This window comes from Rissa tridactyla, unplaced genomic scaffold (assembly GCF_028500815.1).
Source record: "Rissa tridactyla isolate bRisTri1 unplaced genomic scaffold, bRisTri1.patW.cur.20221130 scaffold_533, whole genome shotgun sequence".
In the NCBI taxonomy this organism is placed as follows: domain Eukaryota; kingdom Metazoa; phylum Chordata; class Aves; order Charadriiformes; family Laridae; genus Rissa; species Rissa tridactyla.
In genome coordinates, this window is record NW_026529742.1 from 1 (window position 1) to 20226 (window position 20226).

A 20226-nucleotide genomic window follows, 5' to 3' on the forward strand; every position below is an offset into this window, starting at 1 on the left:
GGCAGTGGCGCTGCTGGCGCTCGGTGAGGAGGCGCAGGGGGTCGCGGCAGCAGTAGCGCTGGTGGCAGGTGCCGCAGCAGAAGGTGAGGAACTCGCAGTCGAAGCCGGGGTGCCAGGAGCCGTTCCTGTCCACGTACCACAGGCAGTCCTCGCCCCCCGCCGCTGGGGACGGTCACCCGTCACCGAGGCCTTCGGGGCAACCCCCCCACCCCGGCCCGGCCAACGCCACCCCCCGCCCCCCGCTCCGTGCCACCAGCATCGGCCCAACTCCTCCGTCCCCGAACAGTGGCTCCCGGGGGACAGCCCCTACCCCACTGCGGACCCCCCCCCCTCCCTGTATCCCCCCCATACCCCACTGCGTTCTGTCCCCACATCCCCCCCCGTATCCTGCTCCATCCTGCCCCCCGTATCCTGCTCCATCCTGCCCCACATCCCCCCAGACCACGCTCCATCCTACCCCCCAGACCTCGCTCCATCCTGTCCCCCCCATACCCTGCCCTTATGTACCCCCCATACCCCCCTCCATCCTGCCCCCCATATCCTGGTCCATCCTGCCCCACATCCCCCCAGACCACGCTCTATCCTGCCCCCCCATCCCCTGCCCCTATGTACCCCCCAGACCCCGGTCCATCCTGCCCCACATCCCCCCAGACCACACTCTATCCTGCCCCCCCCACCCCCTGCCCCTATGTACCCCCCAGACCCCGCTCCATCCTGCCCCCCACATATCCTGCTCCATCCTGCCCCACATTCCCCCCAGACCCCGCTCCATCCTGCCCCATTGCCCCCCACCCCTGCCCATCCTGCCCCACATCCCTCCAGACCCCGCTCTATCCCGTCCCCCCCCATACCCTGCCCCTATGTACCCCCCAGACCCCGCTCCATCCTGCCCCCCATATCCTGGTCCATCCTGCCCCACATCCCCCCAGACCCTGCTCTATCCTGTCCCCCCCCACCCCCTGCCCCTATGTATTCCCCATATCCTGCTCCATCCTGCCCCCTTGCCCCCCAACCCTGCCCATCCTGCCCCCCATATCCTGTTCCACCCTGCCCCACATCCCTCCAGACCCCGCTCTATCCTGTCCCTCTGTACCCTGCCCCTATGTACCCCCCCATATCCTGCTCCATCCTGCCCCCTTGCCCCCCAACCCTGCCCATGCTGCTTCACATCCTCCTGTATCCCACTCCATCCTGCCCCACATCCCCCCAGACCCTGCTCCATCCTGGCCCCCCACCCCCTGCCCCTATGTACCCCCCAGATTCTGCTCCATCCTGCCCCCTGTCCCCCATATCCTGCTCCATCCTGCCCCATTGCCCCCCCACCCATCCTGCTTCACATCCCCCTGTATCCCATCCATCCTGCCCCACATCCCCCCCATAACCTGCTCTATCCCGTCCCTCTGTACCCTGCACCTCACTCCATCCTGCGCCCCCCGTCTCCCCATCCCCTGCCCCTATGTACCCCCCCAGACCCCATTCCATCCTGCCCCCCTGTCCCCCATATCCTGCTCCATCCTGCCCCACATCCTCCTGGATCCTGCTCCATCCTGCCCAATGTCCCTCCCCTGAGCCCTGCTTCCTCCTGCCCCACATCTCCCCAGACCTCACTCCATCCTGCCCCATATCCCCCTGGATCCCACTCCATCCTGCCCCGCATCTCTCCCAACCCCACTCCATCCTGCCCCACATTCCCCTGGATCGGGCTCCATCCTGTCCCATGTCTCCCCGTACCCCACCCATCCTGCCCCATATCTCGCCCCCCCCCACCCCCCACCCCCACCCCTGCTCCATCCTGCCCCACATCCCCCTGCATCCCGCTCCATCCTGCCCCACATCCTTGTGCTCTGTCTCACCCAGCCCGCCCCCCCCCCCCCACCCCCAGGCCGCCCCCCAGCCCGGCTGCTCCAGCGACGCTCCCAGCTCTATTTCTGGCTGGAGCCACATGCGCTCCCAGAAATAGCCACGGGCCGAGGCCTGGGGGTGGCCGGAGGCGTGGGGACAGTGGCCGGGAAGCCACCGGGGTGGAGGCCGCTTCCCTCGGAGTGTCCAGCTCGCTCCCCAACCAGCTCCAAGTGGCCTCTCGTGTGTGGGGGGGGGGTCTCACAGGGGGTTCACTCGCCGCCCAGCGGGACCGGGCCAGCTCAGAGCCAAGTGGGGAAACTGAGGCACAGGCAGCAGGAAAATCCCCAAATCCCCCCGGGACGGGGCGTCCCAGCTCCAACGGCCACCGGCTCCGTGTGCGCGTGGCTCCCGGGGACAAGCGGCCCTTGGGGACACCCCGAAAGTCTCAAGCGGGGTGCAGTTGGGGGGGGGGGGACACACACAGCGGGACACGTCTGGCGCACGCAACCCCCCTGCGAAGGGCGCAGTCACGGTCGCAGCCGGCGGCGCCGGGTCCCACCCCGAGCTGTCCCACGGTCGCAGCCGGTGGCACCGGGTCCCGTCGCAGGGTGGCACCGCCCCCCCCCCCCACCCCCCCCCCCCCCCCCCCCCCTCAGCTGCCCCCGGTCTCCCCCCGCCCCATCCATCCCCCCCCGCCGTGTCTCTTACCCAGCGAGGCGGCCACGGCCACCAGCACGGTGCCGGCCAGCGGCCAACCGGGGCCGCCGGGCCCCATCCCGGGGGCGGCCCGGGGGGGCGGCGAGGGGCCGGGCCCGGTGTCCCCGATCGGAGCTGCCCGGGAGCGGGGGCGGCGGGGCGGCAACGGGCCCGGGGCGGCGGGGATGGGGCCCGGGCGGCGGGACCGGTGGATCCCGGAGCCGGTGGCTCCCGGTGCTGGTAGATCTCGGGGCCGGCGGCTCCCGGTGCCCGTGATAGCCTGGAGCCGGGGGCTCCCGGTGCCGGTGGCTCCCGGTACCGGTAGATCCTGGAGCCGGTGGATCCCGGTGGCTCCCGGTACCGATGGATCCCGGCGCAGGCCCGCAGTGACGCCGCAGCCCGGCGGCGCTCGGTCGCTGCCCGGTGCCCCCCCCACCCCCCCCCCCTTCCCCCCCCCGCGGCGCCGCCTCCCGCCGCAGCCGCCGGTCCCGGCCCCCGCCCGCCCCCGGGCACGGCCGGGCAGGGCTGCTCCGGGGCCGGGGAGGGGGGGGCTCCTGCCGTCGGACCGCCAACCGGACCCGACCCCCCCTCCTCTGCCCTCCCCCGCACCCCGCATTTCCCCATCCCTTCGCTCGCCTTTGCACCCCCCCCCCTTCCCCAGCACCCCGCATTTCCCTTCCCCTGCACCCCCTCATTACCCCCCTGCACCCCCCCCCGCACCCCCTCATCCCCCCCCCCGCACCCCACCTTTCCCCTTTCCTCCTTCCCCAGCACCCCTTATTTCCCATCCCCTGCACCCCAGCCCCGCACCCCTTCCCTGCCCCCCATCCATTGCTCCTGCCCCCCCCCTTTCCCGGCACCCCTTTTCCCAGCACCCCCTTTTCCCTGCAACCCCTCCCCAGCACCCTCTTTCCCAGCACCCCCCTCCTCTGCATCCCCCCAGGACCCCCATCCTCTGCACCCTCTTTCCCTGCACCCCCTTTCCTTGCACCCCCCTCCTCTGCACCCCCCAGGACCCCCCTCCCCAGCACCCCCTTTCCCTGCACCCCTTTTCCCAGCACCCCATTTCCCTGGCACCCCCCTCCTCTGCACCCCCCCAGCACCCCCTCCCCCTCACTCCCTTTCCCTGCACCCCCCTTTTCCCTACACCTCCCTCTCCAGCACCCCCTTTTCCTGCACCCCCTTTCCCAGCACCCCATCTCCCTGCATCCCCCTCCCCTTCACCCCCTCCCCAGCACCCCCTTGCACCCCCTTTCTCTGCACCCCCCTCCTCTTCACCCCCTCCCCAGGACCCCCTTTCCCTGCACCCCCTTTCCTTGCACGCCCCTCCTCTGCATCCCCCCTGCGCCCCCTTTCCCAGCACCCCCCTTCCCAGCACCCCCTTTCCCTGCACCCCCTTTTCCCTGCATCCCCCTCCCCTTCACCCCCTCCCCAGCACCCCCTTGCACCCCCTTTCCTTGCACCCCCGTTTCCCAGCTCCCCCTTCCCCAGCACCCCCTTTTCCCTGCACCCCCCTCCTCTTCACCCCCTCCTCTTCACCCCCTCCCCAGCACCCCCCTCCCCAGCACCCTGTTTCCCAGCACACCCACCCCTCCCCTTCACCCCCTCCCCAGCACCCCCTTTTCCCAGCTCCCCCTTTCCCTGGCACCCCTCCCTCTGCACCCCCCCAGCCCCCTCCTCCCCTGCACCCCCTCCCCAGCACCCCCTTTCCCAGAACCCCCTTTCCCTGCACCCCCTTTCCTTACACCCCCCTCCTCTGCACCCCCCCTGCACCCCCTTTCCCTGCCCCCCCTCCCCAGCCCCCCCCTCTCCAGCACCCCCTTTCCCCAGCACCCCCATCCCAGCCAGGCCAAGGGCTCGCTGGGTGCCGGGGGCGGGGGGGCACAGTTGGACCCGGGCACCCCCTTGGCCCCGGGGTCACCCCGTCACTACCCCGAGCCCCCAGAGGCACGGCCGGATCCCCCCGCCAACGGGGCCCGATCCTGGCAACGGCCCCAGGGGCTGGGGGACCTGGGGCGGGGGGGTCACAGGGCTGGGGACAGAGGTGACGCGTCCTGGGGGGGTGGCGAGGACGGGGGCACCCCAACGACCACCTTTATTAGAGACCAACGAATCGGGGTCCGCGGGGGCACCGTCAGCATCCGGGGGCAGGGTGGCGGGGAGGGGACACGGGGTGGGGGGGAGTGGGGGGGGCCAGCCCCGGCCACCCTGTCCCCCCCCCCGAGCACCCAGGGGTGCTGAGGGGGCAGCTGCGCCCCCCACCCATGTCCCCCCACCGGGGTGGGGGGGTAGGGGACAGGCCCGTCCCCACTGTCCCTGGGCCAGCCAGGCTGTGCCCCCCCCCACTCCCGCGCCCCGGGGTGCTGGGGGGTGAGTGGGGGGGGGGGTGGTGGTAGTGGTGGTGGTGTCTGCGCTTACACTTGTGTGACGATCTCGCCGTTCTCAGGCAGGTAGACCTGCACGGGCACGCCGTCCGGGGAGCGCCGCAGGACGTGCAGCGGGGGGGCCTGCGTGGGAGAAGGAGCCCGTGGGGGGGCCGGCACCCCACCCTGCGCCATGGCAGCACCCCGGGGGGGGACACGGCCCGGGGCAGGGGCTCTGGGGGGGGGGACACACACGGCTGCACGTCCCCGCTTGCCCGGCGTGGGCCCCGGTTGTGCCACCGTCTACTGCAGGCGCCCCCCCCTCCCCGCCCCCGGCGGGACCCCCCGGGTGGAGGGGAGGGCGCTGGCACCCCAAATTGTCTCCAGGGACACCCCCCCCCCCCCGCCCCACCCAGGGACACCCCCCCCCGTGCTGCCCCAGAGACCCGCGTGGGAACCTGGGTCCTGCTCGTGGCACCCCGGGTGTCACCGGAGGGACCCGCATGGGACCCCCGTCCTGCCCCAGGGACCCCGTTAGGATTCTGGTCCTGCCCCAGGGACCCTCCTGGGACCTCAGGGACCCTCGTGGGACCCCAGCCCTGCTCATGGACCCCCCCCTGGACCACCCCCCCCCCCCAGAGGGACCCTCAGAGGGTCCCCATCTCAGCCCAAAGGACCTTGAGGGACCTTGCTCCTGTGCCCAAGACCCTCACGAGACCCCGGGGCTGGCTGTGGGACCTCCTCAGGACCCCAATCCCACCCCCGGGACCCTACTGGGACCCTGATCCCCCCCCCCAGGACCCCCTTAGGAACTGCTCTTGCCCCAAGGGACCTCCACCAGTCCGGTCCTAAGGACCCTTGGATGTCCCCGGTCTTGCCCCAAGGGACCCTCATGGGACCCCAATTCTTCCCCCACGGACCCTGATCCTCCCCCTGGGACCCCCCCAGGACCCTGATCCTGCCCCAAGGACCCTCTTCGGATCCTGCTCCCGCCCAGGGACCCTTGCGGGACCCCCGGCCCAGCCAGTGGGACCCTGGACCTGGCCAGAGGGACCTCAGAGGGTCCTGATCCTGCCCCAAAGGACCTTGAAGGACCTTGGTCCTGTCCCCAAGACCCTCCCGAGACCCTGGTCCCACCCCAGGGACCTTCACGGGATCCCAGTCCTGCCACGAGGACCCTCATGGGAACCCCCGTTCTTCCCCATGGACCCCCTCAGGACCCCACTCCTGCTCTGGGCACCCCGGTGGGACCCCACCAGAGCCACTTGTCCCTGAACCCACCTCAGGGTGACAACTCGTGTCACCCAGTCACCCACAGGGCAGCACCCGCGGGACCCCCACATGGGGACGGGCACCGCGGTGCCCCCCACCCTCCCACGTCCCCACACCAGCCGGACCCCCTGCCCTACCTGAGCCCACGGCAGGACCCCACGGGTGATGGGCACGTCCCTGCTGCTGCCGCTGCCACCACGGGGTCCCCGAAAGGCCCCTTGCCGGTCGAGGGAGTGGGGACGAGCACCCCGCAGCCGGGCGCGCTGGTGCCACGACATGAGCTCCTCGGTGACGGCCGCCTTGGAGAGCCCCCGGCCCCCCGCCGGCGCGTAGTCCTTGAGCGAGGGGGTGCGCACGATGCGGCTGTGGGAGGGCACCAGGCGCTGGTAGCGTAAAGGGGCCAGATCCTGCTCGTAGAGGAAAGCCGGGGGGCCGGCGGGCGGCAGGAACCGGTGGGCACCCCGCGGGTAGTACCCAGGTTCGACGAGGGGTGGTGGGAGCGGGGGACGCGGGAAGGAGACGTCGGGGCTGCTGCTGCCCGGAGAGGTGGCGTGAGAGATGCTGGAGAGGTCGGAGATGCTGTCGTCGGAGCCGGAGCGATGCACTGGGCCGGGGCTCGGGATGGTGGGGATGACGGAGGTGGGTACCGTCACCGTGTAGTAGGTGGGACGCCGGCGGGGTACGGCGCTGCGGCCCCGCGGCTCCCCGGGCTGCCAGCACGTCTCCACCCTGCGGGCGGGGGGGGGGGCCGCGGCTGTAGGTCACCCCGTCCCCACGCCCGGGGGGAAAGGGGTGGCCGGGGAGGGGGTGGCGGGGCTGAGCACCCCATGGCGGCAGGGTGCACCATCCATCCCCATGGGGCTGGCTCCAGCCTCCTCCCCGTGGGGTTATCTCTATCCTCCCTATGGGATTATCTCCACCCTCTTCCCATGGGATTGTCTCCATTCTCTTCCCATGGGGTTATCTCCACCCTCCCACAGGGTTATCTCCATCCTCCCCATGGCGTTATCTCCATCTTCCCTATGGGATTATCTCCATCCTTCTCCCATGGGGTTATCTCCACCCTCCCATGGGGTTATCTCCATCCTCCCCATGGGGTTATCTCCATCTTCCCTATGGGATTGTCTCCATCTTCTTCCCATGGGGTTATCTCCACCCTCCCATGGGGTTATCTCCATCCTCGTCCCATGGGGTTATCTCCATCCCCCCTATGGGATTGCCTCCAACAACCCTCATGGGGTTGTCCCCAACCTCCCCCATGGGGTTGGCTCCAGCCTCCTCCCTATGGGGTCATCTCCATCCTCCCCATGGCATTATCTCCATCCTCCCTATGGGGTCATCTCCATCCTCCCCATGGGGTTAGCTCCATCTTCCCTATGGGATTGTCTCCATCCTTCTCCCATGGGGTTATCTCCATCCTCCCCATAGGCTTATCTCCAGCAACGCTCATGGTGTTCTCTCCAACCTCCCCCACAGGGTTGCCTCCATCCTCCCCATAGGGTTAGCTCCATCTTCCTCCCCATGGGACTATCTCCATCCTCCTCCCCATGGCTTTAGCTCCATCCTCCCCATGAGGATACCTCCATCCTCCTCCTCATGAAGTCATCTCCAACCCCATAGGTTGAGCTCCGTCATCTCCATGGGGCTAGCTCCAACCTCCTCCCCATGAGTTTAGCTCCACCCTCCCCATAGGATTATCTCCATCCTCCTATGGGGTTATCTCCATCTTCCCTATGGGATTGTCTCCATCTTCTTCCCATGGGGTTGTCTCCATCCTCCCCACAGGATTATCTTCAACCTCCCCATAGGGTTATCTCCATCCTCCCCATAAAGTTGTCTCCATCCCCCATGTAGGGTTAGCTCCATCATCCCCTTGGTGTTATCTCCAACCTCCTCCCCATGGCTTTAGCTCCATCCTCCTCCCCATGGCTTTAGCTCCATCGTCCCCATGGGATTACCTCCAACCTCCTCCCCATGGGGTTGTCTCCATCCTCCTCCCTATGGGTTTATCTCCATTGTCCCCGTGGGATTATCTCCAACCTCCTCCCCATGGGGTTGTCTCCATCCTCCTCCCTATGGGTTTATCTCCATCATCCCCATGGAATTATCTCCAACCTCCTCCCCATGGGGCTGCCTCCATCCTCCCCCCCATAAGGTTCTCTCCAACCTCCTCCCCACGGCTTTAGCTCCCTCCCCCCTCGCAGAAGCCCCCTCCCCACGCACAAGGACGTACCTCAAGGACTGGGACTGTCCCCGCCGGCCCGATGGCTCTGGGGTGCTGGGAGCGCTGGAGCCCGCCTGCCGGCACAGCACCAGGGTCCTGATGGGGACGAAGCGGTAGGGAGGGACGTCCCCCGCCCTGGGCGCCGGCGCGGCTGCGGGGTCGGGGCTGCCGGGGGCGGCCGACGGGGATGCGGGGTAGCACCGGGAGCCCCGGGTTTCCCCATCGCCGGCGTCGACGCCGGGTTTGGTGGCCTTCTCATAGGGTCTGTCGTGGCTGGTCTCCTGCCAGGGGCTGGGGGGGTCCGGGGGGGTCCCCGAGCCTTCCGCCTCGCTGGGCTGCTCGGGTGACGGGGACCCTCGCGGGGTGGCGGGTCCTGGCGGCCGCGTCTCCTCTAGGGGCGAGACGGTGGGTCGGGATGGAGGGGACACATGGGGGGCCACGTCCCCACCCCTGCCCCGCTCCCCGCAGCCCCCTTACCCTCCTCCAGCAGGACAGCGTCCGACAGGGAGCTCTCGTCGGAGGCGCTGAGCTCTGCGGGACGGGGGGGACGGCTGAGAAGGGTGCCGGTGCCGCCGCCGGCTGCCAAAACTCTCCCACGGCACCCGCCGCCACCCAACGCGTCCCCGGAGGCCTCCGCTCCCCTTCTCCCACGCCGCCTGTCCTGACACGCTCCGGGACGGTGGCGGTACCGGCCAGGCCGGCTTTGCCGAGCCGTGCGCCGGCGCTGCGGGGCAGCTCCCAGCCTGCCCAGGCCGGGCAGCAGGAAGGGTGCCGGGCAGGTTTGGGGGCACCGGCAGGGAAGGAGCCGCCGTCATCCCGTCCCCGGTCCTCGGGGAGGGTGGCGGGGATGGAGCCGAGGTCACGGCACGTGCCGGGGAGAGCGGGGACCCGCTGGCATGTCCACCACCGGGACGGGGACACGGCAGCCGGGCCAAATCCTGCCACCCGTTGGGGTGCTCACGCTGGGGGGGTGGCGCGTCGGGGGGCAGTCGTGGGGGTGCAATCGCTGGGGATGAGTTATTGGGGTGCGATCATGGGGGTGCCCCCGGCAGGGGAGGTGTATGGGGGTGCATGCGCTGGGGAGGAAGTATCGGGGGGCATTCAGGGGTGCGTGCGCCAGGGAGGAAGATTTGGGGTGCAGTCACATGGCTGCAAGCATGGGGGATGAAGTTTTGGGGGGGCATTCAGGGGTGCAGTCATGAGGGATGAAGTTTTGGGGGGGCATTCAGGGGTGCGTGCACCGGGGAGGAAGTTTTGGGGGGCATTCAGGGGTGCCACCATGAGGGATGAAGTTTTGGGGGGCATTCAGGGGTGCGTGCACCGGGGAGGAAGTTTTGGGGGGCATTGAGGGGGGTGCAGTCCCTGGGGCCGGCGTATTGGGGCGCAATCACCAGGGGTGAAGTTCTGGGGGTGCGTTCCCTGGGGATGGGGAATTCGGGTGTGTCCAGGGGATTGGATTCAGCAGGGATAGGGAATTGGGGTGCATTCCCTGGGGATGGCATTTTGGGGCGCATCCAGAGGTTGCATTGCCTGGGGATGGGGAACTGGGGCGCATCCAGGGGGGTGGATTCAGCAGGGATAGGGAGTTGGGGTGCATTCCCTGGGGATGGCATTTTGGGGTGCATCCAGGGGGGTGAATTCAGCAGGGACAGGGAATTGGGATGCATTCCCTGGGGATGGCATTTTGGGGCGCATCCAGAGGTTGCATTCCCTGGGGATGGGGAATTGCGGCGTCCAAGGGGTCGGATTCACCAGGGATGGGCGATTTGGATGCATTCCCTGGGGATGGGGAATTGGGGTGCATCCAGGGGGGTGGATTCAGCAGGGACAGGGAATTGGGGTGCATTCCCTAGGGATAGCATTTTGGGGCGCATCCAGGGGGGGTGCGTTCCCTGGGGATGGGGAACTGGGGTGCATCCAGGGGGGTGCATCCACGGGGACCCGAAGGATTGGGCCGCGCGCTCCAGGGATGCTGTATCGGTCTGCCTTCACCAGGGACAACCCAACCAAGCCGCCCCCATTCCTGTCCCCCCCCCCCCGACCTCCAGCACCCCTCGAAGGAGCCACCACCAACCCAGGGCCGGGGTGGGGTGGGGGGCAGGGGGGACACACACACATGGCGGGATTGGGGGGGATCAGGGGGCTCACCCTCGGCAGCAGCGGTTCCGGCGGGGGCGGACAGTGGCCGTCGGCCGGCCAGGAGCCGGCGCTGGTTGAGGATGTTCTCCAGGTCCTTCAGCTTCTGCTCCTCCAGCAGCGCCGCCGTCTGCCGCCGCTTGCGCAGCCGCTTGCTGATGTTCTCCTCGCGGCACAGGCGCCGGGCGGCCTTGGCGATCTGCAGCTGCAGCGCCAGGTCCCGCTCCAGGGCGCTCAGCGGGTCCTTGGGGAGATGGGGGAGACGCTCGGCGCCCGCCACCCGCCACCCGCCACCCGCCGCGCCGGCACGGCTAACGGCGGCTCAGCGTTAACGGGGGGGAAGAGGGTTTTCTGCCATGGGATGGGGACGGTGACATCGTGGCATGGGATGGGGTGGGATGGCATGGGATGGGGATGGGATGGGATGGGATGGGATAGGATGGGATGGGGCGGGATGGGGATGGGATGGGATGGGAAGGGGATAGAATGGCATGGGATGACATGGGATGGCATGGCATGGCATGGCATGGGATGGCATGGGATGGGATGGCATGGGGATGGGATGGCATGGGATGGGATGGCATGGGATGGCATGGGGATGGGATGGGAAGGGGATAGAATGGCATGGGATGACATGGGATGGCATGGCATGGGGATGGGATGGCATGGGATGGGATGGGATGGGATGGGGATGGGATGGGATGGCATAGCATGGCGATGGGATGGCATGGCATGGCATGGCATGGCATGGAATGGGATGGCATGGGATGGGATGGCATGGCATGGCAGGGGATGGCATGGCATGGGGATGGGATGGAAAGGGGATGGAATGGCATGGAATGACATGGGATGGCATGGCATGGCATGGCATGGCATGGCATGGGATGGCATGGGATGGGATGGGATGGCACGGCATAGGATGGCATGGCATGGGATGGGATGGGATGGCATGGCATGGGATGGAATGGGATGGCATGGGATGGGGATGGGATGGCATGGGATGGCGGCATGGCATGGCATGGCATGTTATGGCATGGGAATGGGATGGGATGGAACGGGGATGGAATGGGGATGGAATGGCACGGGATGACATGGCATGGCATGGAATGGGATGGGGATGGGATGGGGATAGGGAAAGGATGGAACGGGATGGGGCGAGATGGCATGGCATGGAGATGGGATGGGGGTAGGGAAAGAATGGAAGGGGATGGGGATGTGATGGGATGAGATGGCACGGCATGGCACAACATGGTGCTTCTCCTGGTGGCACTTGGGCATCTCCCGCAGCTCTGGGATGGGATGGGATGGGATGGAGAGGGGTCCCCACCACCCTTCCAGGAACCCCCCCACGCCCTTCGCACCCCAGGGAGCCCCTCACCGCCCCGCGCAGGACGAGGGTCTCATCCAGCTTGAAGGCAGCCCCGATCCTGCGCCGGACCTTAGGGGGCTTCTCGCCGGCTTTCAGGGGGTACTCGCGGGGCAGCGTCCCCGTCAGCTCCTGGGGACGGCATGGGGGCGCTGAGCCGCCGCTTGGGGGGGGGCTGGGTGTGTGGGGGGGGATGTTTGGGACAGGGTGTCCCCCCCAGCCCCGCTCACCGCCTCGCGCAGGCAGAGCCGCCGCAGCTCCTGCACGCAGGTCTCCAGCCGGGCCTCCAACGCCTGCTGCCGCCTGCGCCCGGCCTGCGCCCGCTCCTTCAGGGGGGGCACGGGGCTGTCGGGGCCTGGGGAGGGACGGGGGGGGTGGGACGGAGAGAGGGAGAGCTGCTGAGATGCAGCCCCCCACAGACACACACACCCCCACACCCCTCCCCTCCCTGCCTCAGTTTCCCCCGACGCCAGAAGGGAGGAAAAGCAGCGTCACCCCCCCCATACACACACACTGGCACCCCCCCACCACCACCACCTCCCCGGCAGCACCCGTGGGTGCTCCAGCTCCCCTGGGGGCAGCCGTGGTTTCCCAGCACGGAGACACGGGGCTGGGGGGGGGACACGGGACATACACAAGGTTTCGCCCTGACTCAGCCATCCCGGAGCAAAACCCGGCTGAGTCAAAGCCGGCCTCCCCCCCGCCTCTCCCCCGCGGGCCCAGTCCCCTCGTCACGCTTGGGTGCCCCCCCCCCCCGAAAGCAGGGGTAACCCCCATTTCCCCCATTTTTTTCCCCCTCCCCAGGAGCTTTTGTGTATCCCCGTGCACCGAAGTGCCCCGTTCTCAGCCTGGGGAGGGCGGGGGCGGGGGTGGGGAGGGCGGGGGGGGGGGGGCACGTCTATAAGAGCACTCGTGGGGGATGAGGGCACCCCAAAACCTTCCCCCCCCCCCCCAAGCCCGGTGCTCACCCGAATGCAGCATGATCCCGCTGTCGGTGTCGCTCACCTCCCCCATGCCGGGCCGGGACCCTACGGGCGACAGCGGGGAGACGCCTTGTCCCCTCGCCACCCCTCGGGGAACACCCAAAGGTGAAGCCCCCCCTGAACCCCCCCCCACGACCCTCAGCATCGCCCCGCGTCCTCCTGGGCGGCCGACGATGGCTCCGGCGATGGCGGCGGGGCAGGGGAGAGGGGAGGAAGGCAGGCGAGGCCGTGTTTGCTTTGCCTGCCTTCTTGTAGGTCCTACGATAAACAAAGGTGCGCAAACACGTGCCCGGCAGCCGGGAACCTGGATGAGACCCATCCCGGGGGCAAAGGTGGTCGGGGTGCGGCCCGGTGTGGGGGGGGGGGGGGCCTGCACCCTCCCGCCCCGGCCGGTTTCGCTGGGCGCCTCTCCCAGTTTTGATTTCTTTTCCGTCTGGGCTGGAGGCGGCCGCCGGGGTGGGGGCGGCCGTGGGAAAAAGGTTCCCCCCAGCACCCCGACACCCCCCCCCTTGCTCTATTTTAGCCAGGGGAGGGGGGGAAACGGGTGGGAGCGGGGCAGGGGGGGTCGCTGAGGTTGGTTTTGTATGGCTTCCCCCCACGCCACCCCCCCCGCCGTGCCTCAGTTTCCCCCCCTGTTGGGACGCAGGGTGGGTTGGGGAAACTGAGGTAGGGCGCGGGGGGCCGGGGGGTGGGGGGGCGGGGGGGGCAGCGCTGGGGGGCGATGCCTTACCTGGGCGCTCGCCGCCGCTGCCGGCTTCTTGCTGCGCCCGGGCCACGGGGACGTGTTGTGACTTGAGGCGGAGGGGAGGAGCGGGTGAGCAACACCTTCCCGGCCACCGCCAGCCCCGCAACGCCCCACGCGCCGCGGCCTCGCCCGCCACCGCCGGGGACGGGGACACGGACACGGACACGGCACCACGCGGCACCGCCGTGGGTGCGGTGGGGGCAAAGGGCAGGGCGCTGGGGCGCGGGGTGCCGTGCTGTGGGGCGGTGTTGTGTGGTGTGGTGTGGGATGGCATGGGATGGGATGGGATGGGATGGGATGGGATGGGATGGGATGGGATGGCATGGGATGGCATAGCGTGGGATGGCATGGCACGGCACGGGATGGGATGGCATGGCATGGTGTGGGATGGGATGGGATGGGATGGAATGTATGGTAGAGTATGGTACGGTATGGTACGGTATGGGATGGCATGGGATGGGATGGGATGGGATGGCATGGCATGGGATGGGATGGGATGGGATGGGATGGGATGGGATGGGATGGGATGGGATGGGATGGCATAGCGCGGGATGGCATGGCACGGGATGGGATGGGATGGCATGGCATGGGATGGTTATGGTACGGAATGGCATGGGATGGGATGGGATAGGATGGGACGGTATGGCAGGGTACACTTATAGTATGGGGATGAGATGGGATGGCATAGGATGGGATGGGATGGGATGGCATGGCATGGCATGGCTTGGGACGGGATGGGACAGTATGGCATGGTATGGTTATGGGATGGGACGGTATGAGATGGGATGGGATGGGATGGGATGGGAAGGTATGGCATGGGATGGCATAGCATGGGATGGGATGGGATGGGATGGGACGGGACGGCATGGCATGGCATGGGATAGCATAGCGCGGGATGGCATGGCATGGGATGGGATGGGATGGCATGACATGGCATGGTGTGGGATGGGATGGGATGTATGGTACAATATGGTACGGTATGGTATGGCATGGCATGGGATGGCATGGCATGGCATGGCATGGGATGGGATGGTTATGGTACGGTATGGCATGGCATGGGATGGGATGGTTATGGTGTGGGATGGGATGGGATGGCATGGTGTGGTGTGGGATGGGATGGGATGGGATGTACAGTACAGTATGGTATGGCATGGCATGGCATGGCATGGCATGGGATAGCATGGGATGGTTATGGTACGGTATGGCATGGGATGGGATGGGATGGGACGGGACACTATGGCAGGGTACATTTATAGTATGGGGATGGGATGGGATGGGATGGGATGGGATGGGATGGGATGGGATGGCATGGGGTGGGATGGTTATGGGATGGGATGGCATGGGATGGTTATGGGATGGCATGGGACGGGATGGGACGGTATGGCATGGTATGGTTATGGTACAGTATGGGATGGGATGGGATGGGATAGGATGGCATGGCATGGCATGGTTATGGTAGGGTATGGCATGGGATGGGATGGGACGGTACGGGATGGGATGGTTATGGTACGGGATGGGATGGGATGGTGTGGGATGGAATGAGATGGTTATGGTATGGCATGGGCTGGGGTGGAATGGGATGTGATGGCATGGCATGACATGGCACAGCATGGAATGGGATGGGATGGGATGGCATGGCATGGTTATGGGATGGGATGGGATGGTACGGTATGGCAAGGTATACGTGCGATGGCATGGCGTGGCGTGGCGTGGCATGGTATGGTATGGCATGGCATGGCATGGTATGACATGGCATGGCTTGGTATGGTGTGGTATAGGATGGGATGGCATGGCAGGAGACGGCATGGGATGTCACAGTACAGCACGGTACAGGGTGGCATGGCACAGTATGGCACGACGCGGTGCCAGTTGACACAGCACAGCACGGCACTGCCTGGCACTGCCTGGCACAGCACGGCACGGTGCCGGGTGGAGGCTCCATCCCTGGTGCCACATGGGCACAGAACGAGCGCGGGGACACCGTCCCCATCCGCGCCACGGCCCGTGGCAGCAGGACGTCCCCCGGAGGCCGGTGGCAGGCAGAGACCCAGCCGGGCAGAGCGGGCAGGGGGAGGGTGACGGTGCTGCCCTGGCGCTGCCACCACCATCCCTTCCCCGGAGCAGGGACCCGCCGGGAGCCAAGGCAGCCTGTCCTGTCCCCGTCCCCAGGCAGGAGGGGACGATGAGGGGCAGTGCCAGGGCCGTGCCAGGCCGTGGGAACGGCGCGGCCGCGGGCGCCGGTTGGGTGTGGGATGAATCATGGCGGCTGGCGCAGGCGAGTCGGCCACATCCTGCACTGCCGGCGCGGGGCAGGGGAGGGGAAAGTGTGTCTCAGCCCCGGCACCGTCCCACGGGGGCCCGCGGGGACAGGAGGGCAGGGTGCAGGCAGGGAGCAGGCAGGGTGCAGGCAGGAGAGGTGCAGGGCCAGGGGGAGATGCAGGCGGGGGAGATGCAGGCAGGCTGCAAGTGGGGGTGCAGGCAGGGAGAGGGGCAGGGAGCAGGCAGGGAGAGCTGCGAGCAAGGCAGGTGCAGGCAGGGTGCAGGCAGGGAGCAGGCAGGGAGCAGGCAAGAGAGGAGCTGGCAGAGTGCAGGCAGGGTGCAGGCAGCATGCAGGCAGGGAGGTGCAGGCAGGGTGCAGGTAGGGTGCAGGCAGCGGGGGTGCAGGCAGGGGAGGTGCAGGCAGGGAGCAGGCAGTAAACAGGCTGGAGATGTGCAGGCAGGGAGCAGGCAGGAGAGGAGCTGGCAGAGTGCAGGCAGGGTGCAGGAAGGAGGGTGCAGGCAGCGTGCAGGCAGGGGAGATGCAGGCAGGGTGCAGGCGGGGAGGAGTAGGCAGGGTGCAGGCAGGGGAGGTGCAGGCAGGGTGCAGACAGTAAACAGGCTGGAGACGTGCAGGCAGGGAGAAGGCAGGGAACAGGCAGGAGAGGTGCAGGCAGGGAGCGGGGAGGAGCTGGCAGGGAGCAGGCAGGGTGCAGGCAGGAAGAGGTGCAAGCAGGGCAGGTGCAGGCCAGGGGTGCAGGCAGGTGAGATGCAGGCAGGGGTGCAGGCAGGGTGGAAGTAGAGGTACAGCCAGGAGAGGTGCAGGCAAGGGCTGCAGGCAGGAGAGGAGCAGGCAGGAGAGGTGCAGGCAGGGGTGCAGGCAGGAAGAGCTGCAACAGGGCAGGCACAGACCAGAGGTGCAGGCAGGGTGCAGGCAGGAGAGAAGCAGGCAGGGAGCAGGCAGGGAACAGGGAGGAGAGGAGCAGGCAGGGTGCAGGAAAGGGGGTGCAGGCAGGGGAGGTGCAGGCAGGTTGCAGGCAGGAGGGAGCAGGCAGGGAGTAGGTAGGGGATGCAGGCAGGGTGCAGGCAGGGTGCAGGCAGGGTGCAGGCAGGGGAGATGCAGGCAAGGATTAGGCAGGGGATGCAGGCAGGGTGCAGGCAGGGGAGATGCAGGCAGGGAGCAGGCAGGGAGCAGGCAGGGAGTAGGCAGGGGGTGCAGGCAGGGTGCAGGCAGGGGAGATGCAGGCAGGGAGCAGGCAGGGTGCAGGCAGGGGAGACGCAGGCAGGGTGCAGGCAGGGAGCAGGCAGAATGCAGGCAGGGTGCAGGCAGGGTGCAGGCAGGGGAGACACAGGCACGGAGCAGGCAGGGGAGATGCAGGCAGGGAGCAGGCAGGGTGCAGGCAGGAGGGAGCAGGCAGGGAGCAGGCAGGGGAGATGCAGGCAGGGAGCAGGCAGGGAGTAGGCAGGCAATGCAGGCAGGGAGCAGGCAGGGTGCAGGCAGGGAGTAGGCAGGCGATGCAGGCAGGGAGCAGGCAGGGGAGACGCAGGCAGGGAGCAGGCAGGGAGTAGGCAGGGGATGCAGGCAGGGAGCAGGCAGGGGAGACGCAGGCAGGGAGCAGGCAGGGGAGACGCAGGCAGGGAGCAGGCAGGGAGCAGGCAGCAGCCCTGCACCTCCACAAACTCCCCGCCACCGTCCCCGCCACCCGCAGCTTCCCAACGTCCCCGAGTCCCTCCACGGTCTTGGGTGGGGGGGGACGGACGGGACACCCCACGGCCACCCCTCGCCCGGCAGCATGAGGTCGGGGGGGCGGGGGGGGGGGCGCAGGAACCCCCGGCCACGCTGAAAAATAGTGGGTTCGGAAAATCAAAGGAGGATTTGGAGGAAAGAGGAGGATTCGGAGAAAAAAGTCGGGTTTTTTTTTCTCAGCGTGTCCCCACGTCGGGCAGAGCTGGTGGCACCGAGTCGTCCCGTCCTCCCCCCCCCCAAATCCCCCCCCTCCCCCCCCCGCCCCGGGGAGGTAAAAACAGCTCGAAGACTAAAATATATCGTTAGTGATCCGGGTAAATTTGTATTAATTGGGTTTAAATCGGGATTAAAACCAGGTTCCTGCTCCCGAAGGAATGAGGATTTTAGGGGGGGGGGGGGGGGGGGGGGCGCTGGGGCCGGGGGGGGGGGGGGCTGATCCTGGGCAGTCGGCAGGGACGTCGTCGGTGGCGCCTCGGGGACGCTGGGGTGGAGGAGGAGGTGGGGGGGGGACACACTCACCCCGGGGTGGCCCCACGGGACCCCCGGTGCCGGCCGGAGCTGGGCCCTGCGCCGGGGGCGGGGGGGGGCTTGGTCCGGATCCGGCCACCGAGGCTGGAGTCGGTGGTGGAGGAGGTGACGGCCACGCCGGGAGCCGTCCCCGAGGAACGGGGACCCAGGGGACATCGGGGCCGGCAGCGCCCGTCCATCAGGGCGTAGACGAGGGGGTTGACGCAGCTGTTAACGAAGGCCAGGCAGGTGCTGGCGGCCACCACCCAGCGCAGGGCCACCTCCTGCCCCTGGGACAGGGCCAGCGTCCCCTTGGCGAGGAAGAAGAGTAGGACCTTGCAGGCGTTGAGGGGCAACCAGGAGCAGAGGAAGGCTGCCACGATGGTGACGATGGCGCGGTGGGAACGCCGGACGCCCCTGCCCAGCCGGACGTGGCGCTGGAGGTGGCAGTAGATGGAGCAGTAGCAGAAGGAGATGACCCCCAAGGGCAGGAGGAAGGTGAGGAAGACCATGGCCAGGCTGAAGTCCTCTCCGTCTTCATCCCAGCAGTCGTCCCCGTCCAACCGCCGGTACAGCAGGGCCGGGACGCCCAAGAGGAGGGACGTCGCCCAGATGAAGCCGCAGGTGAGGCGGACGTGCCGCTGGGAACCCGTCCTCTTGGTGTCCAGCACCTTCCTGATGACCAGGTAACGCTCCACGCTGAGGGCGGTGAGGAAGAGGATGCTGGAGCAGCGGTTGACGGCGATGGCGTAGCTGCTGGCCTTGCAGAGCCCCTCGCCCAGCGGCCAGCGGTTGCCCCGCGCCCCCGCCGCCACCCAGAAGGGCAAGGTGCAGACAAAGATGACATCGGCCACCGCCAGGTTCAGCACGAAGGTGTCCACCGCCCTCTGGCCCCGCCTCTTCTTGGCCATCAGAGCGATGACAAAGAGGTTCCCCGCCAGGCCCAGGAGGAAGATGAAGGAGTAGAGGACGGGGATGAAGACGGTGGTGAAGAAGACCTCCCACCGGGAGAAGACCTCCCCGTTCCCCGTCGCGTTGGTCACCGGTGGGTAATCGTAGTCGGCTGAGGCGGCAAGCTCCTCGGGGGCCATGGCGGTGGCCGGGTGCCCTCCTCGGTGGCCGGGGCGGTGCTGGCCGCGCCCGGCGGTTGGGTTGTTGATCTGAGTTTTTGCTCAAAAACAGCCTCTCGCACTTCCTTTCCCCAACGGGGCAAGGGCTGGGGGGGGGTGGAAGGGGCAGGAGGGGAGGCGCGTTTAATTTTGGAAACAGGAAAAAAAAAAAAAAAAAATCAAAACGCGACGAGAAGAAAGAAACACACACCCCCCCCCCACCTCCAAAAAAAAAAAAAAAAATAAAAAAAAAAGGAGGGGGGAAAGAGGAAGAGCGGGGCGGGGGAGGAAGGCTGGAGGTGATGGCTGAAGGCCTTGGGCGGACACCAACCTGCATTTGGGCCGGTAGGACCAGCACCGAACCGAGCCACCGGCCACCAGCCCGTCCCGCGGCTCTCCCACCGTGGCCGCCCTCCGTCCTCACCGCGGCCCCCCCTCAACCCAAGCCAACGCCACCCCGTCCCCGTCCCCCTCCCCGTCCCTGTCCCCTGGCGCATTTGCATCAAGAAAACCCAGATGAAAAAAAAAAAAAAACCTTGATTTTCTTATATTTTTGTAGTGGTTTCCAGCCGGAACAGGTGCAGGTCGGGGTGAGACCGTTGCCCGCCGCGTCCCCGCGCCGCCCGCGACGTTGCCCAGGGCTCTGCCAGCTCATTCCAACCCCGGGCACGTTGGTTCTCACCGTCGTGGGGCCACGGAGGCGGCGGTACCCGCGGCCACCCCCGACCACGAGCTCTCCCAGAATGACGGCGCCGGTGCCAGCGTCGGGATGTGTCGGGGGGCCCCGGCTCCCGCTCAGGTCTGTCGGGCGCCCGGCTCCGCCAGCTTCATCTTCCTCAGGCTGTCCCGAACCAGCAGGAACTCGGGGCGAGGGGCTGCGTCCGGCCCCGCTGCCGCCTCCCGCTCGTGCTGCGGCGGGTGAGGACCAGGAGGGGCGACCATGGGTCCTGGTCTGGGGCCCCTCAGCCACCCCCCTGACA

The 20226-nt window shown here is 67.7% G+C and overlaps 4 protein-coding genes across 4 annotated transcripts; 1 reads left to right on the forward strand and 3 right to left on the reverse strand.

Annotated features, from left to right (window-relative positions):
* Window positions 1–3: 3 nt before the first annotated feature.
* Window positions 4–2968, reverse strand: SHISA4 (shisa family member 4; the record flags this gene model as incomplete). The annotated part of the gene is made up of 2 exons (XM_054187639.1): window positions 4–162; window positions 2551–2968. Coding segments are annotated over 2 exons (577 nt in total), but the record flags the coding sequence as incomplete, so codon positions are not given.
* Window positions 2969–3284: 316 nt separating this feature from the next.
* Window positions 3285–4779, forward strand: LOC128903619 (uncharacterized; the record flags this gene model as incomplete). The annotated part of the gene is made up of 3 exons (XM_054187630.1): window positions 3285–3344; window positions 4334–4402; window positions 4771–4779. Coding segments are annotated over 3 exons (138 nt in total), but the record flags the coding sequence as incomplete, so codon positions are not given.
* Window positions 4780–4952: 173 nt separating this feature from the next.
* INAVA (innate immunity activator) lies at window positions 4953–12926 on the reverse strand. Its single transcript, XM_054187638.1, has 8 exons — window positions 12868–12926; window positions 12130–12254; window positions 11915–12031; window positions 10556–10777; window positions 8875–8926; window positions 8407–8788; window positions 6311–6902; window positions 4953–5045 (listed from the first exon to the last, which is right to left on the reverse strand). The coding sequence occupies exons 1-8, from the start codon at window positions 12911–12913 to the stop codon at window positions 4953–4955; spliced, it is 1629 nt and encodes a 542-aa protein (XP_054043613.1). The 5' UTR covers window positions 12914–12926.
* A 5173-nt stretch (window positions 12927–18099) lies between these two features.
* LOC128903624 (probable G-protein coupled receptor 25) lies at window positions 18100–20039 on the reverse strand. The gene is made up of 2 exons (XM_054187636.1): window positions 19782–20039; window positions 18100–19353 (listed from the first exon to the last, which is right to left on the reverse strand). The coding sequence occupies exon 2, from the start codon at window positions 19226–19228 to the stop codon at window positions 18146–18148; it is 1083 nt and encodes a 360-aa protein (XP_054043611.1). The 5' UTR covers window positions 19229–19353; window positions 19782–20039; the 3' UTR covers window positions 18100–18145.
* Between the last annotated feature and the right edge of the window lie 187 nt (window positions 20040–20226).